Source organism: Rhododendron vialii, chromosome 1a (genome assembly GCF_030253575.1).
Source record: "Rhododendron vialii isolate Sample 1 chromosome 1a, ASM3025357v1".
Classification (NCBI taxonomy): domain Eukaryota; kingdom Viridiplantae; phylum Streptophyta; class Magnoliopsida; order Ericales; family Ericaceae; genus Rhododendron; species Rhododendron vialii.
The window spans coordinates 14,543,532-14,551,027 of record NC_080557.1 but is presented as its reverse complement, the minus strand read 5'-3'; the positions used below and the strand labels follow the sequence as shown (position 1 = coordinate 14,551,027).

At 39.6% G+C, this 7,496-nt stretch overlaps 1 protein-coding gene across 1 annotated transcript; it reads left to right on the top strand.

Moving 5' to 3' along the window:
- The first annotated feature begins 1,750 nt into the window (after positions 1-1,750).
- LOC131336444 (beta-amyrin 28-monooxygenase-like) lies at positions 1,751-4,745 on the top strand. The gene is made up of 3 exons (XM_058372298.1): positions 1,751-2,779; positions 3,189-3,376; positions 4,431-4,745. The coding sequence occupies exons 1-3, from the start codon at positions 1,825-1,827 to the stop codon at positions 4,728-4,730; spliced, it is 1,443 nt and encodes a 480-aa protein (XP_058228281.1). The 5' UTR covers positions 1,751-1,824; the 3' UTR covers positions 4,731-4,745.
- The last annotated feature ends 2,751 nt before the right edge of the window (positions 4,746-7,496 follow it).

Genomic DNA, 7,496 nt, shown 5'->3' with positions numbered 1-7,496 from the left:
TCTTATTCCATCGTCACATCCTCAACACGACACAATGTATATTGTGTGGACACTCCACTGAATCATGGTCGCATATTGTATGGGAATGTTCGGCGTGGAGTTCTCTATATAAATTTGGCCCTTTTGCAACCAAGCAAACATCTGTTGGTCTCTTTGTAAGATGTACAACATATGTTGGATGAAAATGTTTATCTCAAACTTGTTGCTATGGTATGGTTTATGTGGCAAGCAAGAAATAAGGCCATCTTCAATAATGAACCTCTGTGCCCCCAAAATGTTGTGTGCGCGGCTAACCAATTTGCCACATCTTGATTGGAAGCTGTGCCGGCTAAGGCCCAACCCAACACTGGTAGGGTGGTGCATTCCGAAATTGTGTGGGGGACTTTGGTTTGGGTTTCGAAAGAGAGATTCATGTCAACTCCAATACCATGGCAGAAATGTGGGCTGTGCGAGATGGGTTACGGGTTGTCCGTCGGTTTGGGTTTGCTAATATTGTTGTTAAGACTGATTCTACATTTGTGTTCAATGTTTTATGTAGGAGGCAGGTCCAAGCAAGACGGCTTTGCAGGGTGTTGCAGGAGATTCTGGTCCTCGCATCTGATTTTTCTTCGCTGCAGGTTATGTTTTGTTATCACGAGGCTAATAGAGTAACTGACTCATTAGCCAAGCACGCTGCAACAACTCAAGGGCTTTTTGTGCTATATATTAGTGCACCTGAGTTTGTGTTGGAGCCTTTGTGTAAAGATCAATCATTGTGGGGTAAGACTTGTTACTCTTTTGTGTTAATCTAAGTTAAATGGTTTGGTTTCAAAAAAACATATCCGAAAAACATGTTGTGCCTCAGGTTTGCCCATACACACACACACACCAAACACACAGATTTCAGAAGAAAAACTCCATTTATATATACACTCACACAATTTATACAAATTTGAAAAAATCTCTCCGAGAGCCACATTCCGGCTAACCACCGGGGAGCCACAACCGGCTCCCCCACTCAGACCCCACCCTCTCCCTCACATCCAAGAGCAATTAATGCTGTTTCCATGTGTGAGGTTTCCAGAATCTCCAATAGTCGCCAAAAGTCATTAGTGGCTGCTCAAGCAAATCCGTTCTTGACTTTGGCCAGCCATCACCATCACCATCACCATCACCATCACCCACGTACATGGGTGAATTCCAACAAAACAAACGGAAAAACCAAACAACGAAAATGAATTAGAGAGACCAAGATATATGTAGTTCGGCTTATGACCGTAAGGCTGTAAGGCTACTCCACGGGCAAAAAAATGAGAGGCGATTCCACTATGTGAAGAGAACTATTGTCCAAAGAGCAACAATGGTGACAAACAATTAAAGCTCTCACAAAGAGACACTTAATCACCAACCCCAAATACAAGTTCTCTCATCAAAAATCCGATTGGGATCTCCCACCATATATAGACTATCTCTAATCATGTCTCAAAAAACTACTACTAGGATTTTTAACCAAGAGACACAAAAAGAACAGAGTTCCACATACGTGACCGATGTCACACAGATACAGATTTGAAAAAAGAAAAAAACATTCTGAAATACAGCATCACACCCGGTATATACTCCACCTTTAATTTTGTATCCCTAATTTTCAAATATGGCAAACTTAGATTTTAAGCTTAAACCACATTTTTTTGTTCTTTTTTCGGTGCATAAATGCAACTAAAGGTACGTTTAAGCCTCCCTTGTGTCCACATTGGAAAGCTGCTTTTGCCTATAAATTTGCTTCTTCCCCTTACAAAACACACACTGACACACAACAATCAGAGAACACAAGAAGTAGCAATCATGGAGCTATTCTATGCCTCTCTCCTGGCCTTCTTTGTTCTCTCTGTCACCCTATCTTTCCACTTCCTTTTATACGGCAAAAAATCCGGCTCCCGTCTCAGTAACCTCCCACCCGGTAGCACCGGGTTCCCAATGGTGGGCGAGAGCCTCGAGTTTCTCTCCACCGGATGGAAAGGTCACCCTGAGAAATTCGTGTTCGATCGCATAGCCAGGTACTCTTCTTCCGTATTCAAGACGAGCCTTTTGGGCTCTCCCACAGTTATGTTCTGCGGGGCAGCCGGTAACAAGTTCTTGTTCTCTAACGAGAACAAGCTCGTCCAGGTATGGTGGCCTAGCTCCGTCGACAAAGTTTTCCCGACTGCAACCCAAACGTCATCGAAAGAAGCGGCCATCCGGTTGCGAAAAATGCTCCCCAACTTCCTCAAGGCGGATGCGTTGCAGAGGTACATAGGAATCATGGACGGGATCGCTCAGCGACACTTTGCCACTGATTGGGAGAACAAAGACCAAGTGGTGGTATTCCCTCTAACAAAGCACTACACGTTCTGGATCGCCTGTCGATTGTTTCTCAGCGTCGAAGATCCTAGCCATGTGGCCAAGTTCGAAGACCCCTTTAGTGGTTTGGTGGCGGGGATATTTTCTGTACCCATAGACTTGCCCGGAACCCCGTTTAATCGGGCAATCAAGGCCTCTAATTTCATTAGGACCGAATTGGTAGCCATTATCAAGCAGAGGAACTTGGATTTGGCTGAGGGAAAAGCGTCGCCCACGCAAGACATTTTGTCACACATGCTTTCGACAAGCGACGAAAATGGAAAGTTCATGCACGAGGCCGACATTGCTGATAAGATCTTGGGGCTGTTGATTGGTGGCCATGACACCGCTAGCTCCTCTTGTGCTTCCATTGTTAAGTTTCTTGCTGAGTTGCCTGAGGTTTACGAAGGAGTCTACAGAGGTAATTCTCATTCCTGTCTTCTCTCAAAGCTCTCAATTTGAATTTGTGCTTCTCTAACGGTCTACCTATGTTTTCACCGCGGTTTTAAATCGCAGTTATCTTGAGACGTATAGGTATGGGTGATATAGCTATACATCGGATACGTGTAAGTAAATCACGATATTGGATGTCTGAAATCCAGCAACATAATGACCAATAAGAGATGTAACGACTTTTATTTAAAAGCTGATTTTCACAGCTTATTATACTTGCATGGTGGGTTTTCTGTACGAAATTGAGAATATGAGTTTTTTTTTTTTTTTGTTATCACAAGAATTTTCTCATTTACAAGACCTGGAGACTATGAAAAAAAATTATTAACATATAGCAGTATTTTGTTTGAGGTACTTTTTTTACTTTGTGAGAACAGAGCAAATGGAAATTGCAAAATCAAAAGCAGCAGGAGAATTGTTGAATTGGGATGATATTCAGAAGATGAAGTATTCATGGAACGTGGCATGTGAAGTGATGAGACTTGCTCCACCAGTCCGAGGTTCTTTCAGAGAAGTCATCAATGATTTCATGTACAATGGTTTCTCAATTCCAAAGGGTTGGAAGGTAATTATTATAAGCATATTAATGCATAAAATTGAATCGTTGAAGACAATTAAGGGACCCAGGACACAATGGCATCATAACAAGGAGTGAACGTACGGACAGACACAAACAAATCCCGATAATCGTATGCCGCCTAAGGCCCAAAGGAAGTCGACAAGAGACAACCGAAACCAAAACACGAACGAATCCCGATAATCATATGCCGCCTAAGGGCCAAAGGAAGTCGGCAAGAGACCAACGAAACCAAAACACTGATCATACAGCAAAAACTGCAACGAGGAGAACCCGAAAAATTGCCAAATCCTAACACTAGAACCCCATGCCAAAAACCCTGTTTATAATAAAATCTACTCTCTCCGTCTCCATCTTTTGTCCCAATTAGCACTTTTAGTTGTCTCAAATTTTTTGTCCCACTTTAGAACTAAATGGCTAAAAGTCAGAGAATTTCCCATTTTACCCTTCCTAAATGTTGTCCCCATTCTTTTGTCTCAATTAGCAGTTTTGCCTAAATGTTTCAAGGGTAAAATTCGAAAATCAAGTGATCATACATGAAATTATTAGGTTTCCTTAATAAGTTAGAATCCCAAAAAGGGACCAAAGAAGAGGGATAGAGGGGATATTAAAAAGAGTTGATGAAAATTGATCTATCAACATGTGGTACCCACCCGACAATGATGAAAATTGAAATTGTCTTCTTAAAAAATAAGTACTAATTGTTATTGCTGTCTAGAAAGGGATCTTGGCTTTTTAATGAGGAGCAATAGGTCTTGGTTGGTTGTGCATGAGAGCTGGACAGTGATATGAACTTTTGATGTGAAGATTCTAGCTAGGCTTGCATGTTGACTTAGGCTTCATTGTGCTAAGGTTTTTATTTTTAAATTATTTATTTTTTATTTTATGAGACAAGTCATTATTTTAAAAATTAAGTAATTATTTCTCTTAATGAAACGGGGCCTTAATTATTCACTCAATTAACATGTCGTCTACTTCAAATGCTGAAAATTATTTTGTTATTAATATCTAAATATATTTCCTATTCTAAATTGATATGCAGATATATTGGAGTGCGCATTCAACACACAGGAACGCTGAATTCTTTCCAGAGCCGCTGAAATTCGATCCCTCAAGATTCGAGGAGTCCGGACCAGCTCCGTACACATTTGTACCCTTTGGCGGAGGGCCAAGGATGTGCCCCGGAAAGGAATACGCCCGATTGGAAATACTTGTGTTCATGCACCACTTGGTGAGAAGGTTCAAGTGGGAAAAGGTGATTCCTAACGAGAAGATGATTGTCGATACCATGTCTATTCCTGAAAAAGGTCTTCCAATCCGCCTCTACCCTCACACGGCTTAGACAGAATAACTCAGATATATTTGAAGGCTAAAACTACTCCTTTAATTCTACCACTTTTGGAGTATTTCAGTTTCAATTAAAGTGCTTTATTCCATGATGATGGAAAGAAGCTAAAAATAGTTAGAATAAATTGATAGAGAATATATATGTTTGTTAAGTATTGGAAGGGAAGCTGTTTTGCTTGTGAGTCATCTGGCAGCAAGTGGAAATGTATTTTATGTTGTAAAATTCAAATGAAGTGAATGAAATTAAGCAAATGATTATCTTTGGGAAATTTACTTTCACTCTTTTCCATGACGCATTTAATTAATTGTTATCTTTTCTTAATACCCATTTTGGGTCAAGTCCTTGTGCTACTAAAGAGACCGACGGTGCACATACTGGCACGTGAGGCCCACTTTGTATTGTACACGAATAATTCGCATGTAATCTGAATGAAAAATTGGAAGATTGGATCGAGCACGTACATATATCCAATCAAGCTGATTTTTCACGGGCCCTCTCTTCTCATTCTCTTTTTTTTTTAATTATTAAACGGCTCAGACTATCTGTGCGGAATCCGAATTGCCCAGCATGCCGGTACGTGCACACACCATCGATGTCCATAGCAGTTCTGGTTTTGAAGTGCCTTTCAAAAGAACACTTTTAAACAGTACAGGGGGCTATTATTTCGAGGACCGTTAATACCATGCATCTATTTCCACGAATGAAACGAGGCCTACGGGAATTGGCGGAAGAACAAATACTATAACTACCCCATGAACTTTGCTGCAGTTTTTTTTATATCCCTTCCTCCGTTAACTGCTTCAGTTTTCTATTCTTTGTTTGTCCCCATTTCAATTTTACTCTCAAAGTTATCTTCCGTTATTTAAATAGACCATTTACGGCAAATTCTGTTAAATTGATAACAAAATTTGCTAGCAGGTGTTATTTCTGTTTATGACTTTAAAAGGGATCCCAGTTTTGGGTGTATTTTGAAATTGATACGTCAACAAGAATTAAAAGGCGTACCCAATTTTTTGGGTTATTTTGAAATTGATACATCAGCAATAATTAAAAAGCATATTTTTGGGATATTTTAAAATTAATACATCAAGAAGAATTAGAAGGCATACCCAGTTATGGGGGTATTTTGAAAATTGATACGTCAACTAGAATTAAAAAGCATATTTTTGGAATATTTTGAAATCGATACGTCAACAAGATTTAAAAGGCATACCCAGTCGGTTATTGCGGTGTAAAAAGAGATCTTGGCTTTCTAATGAGTCAAGTACTATTGGCCTGTAGACTTTTTGTTTTCGTTTTCTTGTGATAATTAAGTAATTGATGTGAACATTTCTAGGCCTGTTGACTTAATTTTATTCGTTCAACTAATTAACATGTCGTCTACTAAAAAAGCTGAAAATTATTTTGCTATAAATATTTATATTTCCGATTCTATGGATATTCAGATATACTGGAGTGTGCATTTAACGCACAAGAATGCTGAATTCTTTCCAGACCCACTGAAATTCGATCCCTCGAGATTTGAGGGGTCTGGACTGGATCCGTACACGTTCGTGCTCTTTGGTGGAGGGCAGATGATGTGCCCTGGAAAGCAATGCGCCCGATTGGAAATACTCGTGTTCATGCACCACTTGGTGAGAAGATTCAAGTGAGAAAAGATGATTCCTAACGAGAAGACGATTGTCGATCCCATGTCTACTCCTGAAAATGGTCTCCCAATCCGCCTCCACCCTCACAAGTCTTAGACAGAATAATTCACATATATATAATTTAAGGCTAAAACTACTCCTTTAATTCTACCACCTTAATTTGGAGTATTTCAGTTTCAAAGTGCTTTATTCCATGATGAAGGAAAGAAGTTAAAAATAGTTACAATTAATTTGATAGAGTATATATATAAAAGGAAGCTGTTTTGCTTGTAAGTCATGCATCTGGTCTGGTGTGACCCATGTATACATGTAGTAACTCATCAGCAAGTGGAAATGGAATTGTTCCTTTTGTAAAATTCAAATGAAGTGAATGAAAGCAAATCATTATCTTTGATAATTTTATTTTCACTCATTTCCATGCGGAATCTGGAGTGGACCCTACACGCCGGTATGTATGCAAAGATAGCAAAATGGGTATTAAGAAAAGATAGCAATTAATTAAATGCATCTGGAGTGGACCCCGTGTGCCGATATGTGCACCATCGGTGTCCATAGCAGTTCTGGTTTTGAAGTATTGTTGTTCAAGCCATTTTGATTCTTGAAAGCTTTCTTTTTTCAACCAAAGCTTTTCAAATACTTTTTATATTAAAAAAGTATTCCTTATCCCATAAGTAATTCCACACGAATTAAACATGGAATTGGGAAAATTAAGTATGAAATTAATCTGAAAATCAAACGAGGCCTAAAGACATTAGCGGAAGAACAATTACTATATTAAATCCCCCCCCCCCCCCCCCCCCCCCCGGGCCCGAACTTTTTTTGTTTGCCAATTGGTAGGATAAATCATTACATCATATATGAAGTGTAAAGTACAAATCACGAGACATTGCATCCATTGTGTGAGAGTTTACAAGATAATCAATCCCAACAATTGAACCAACATGATGCATAAACCGAACTCAACTACAAGCCCAATTAAGGGGAGAAATAACCCCAACAAATACAAAGAAAAGAACATCCACACGCAGGTGAAAATACTCGAACTCTTGACCTCTTGGTGAGATGTAAGAGTTCTGACCAACTAAGCTAGCCCCAGTTGATTATCTCCGCC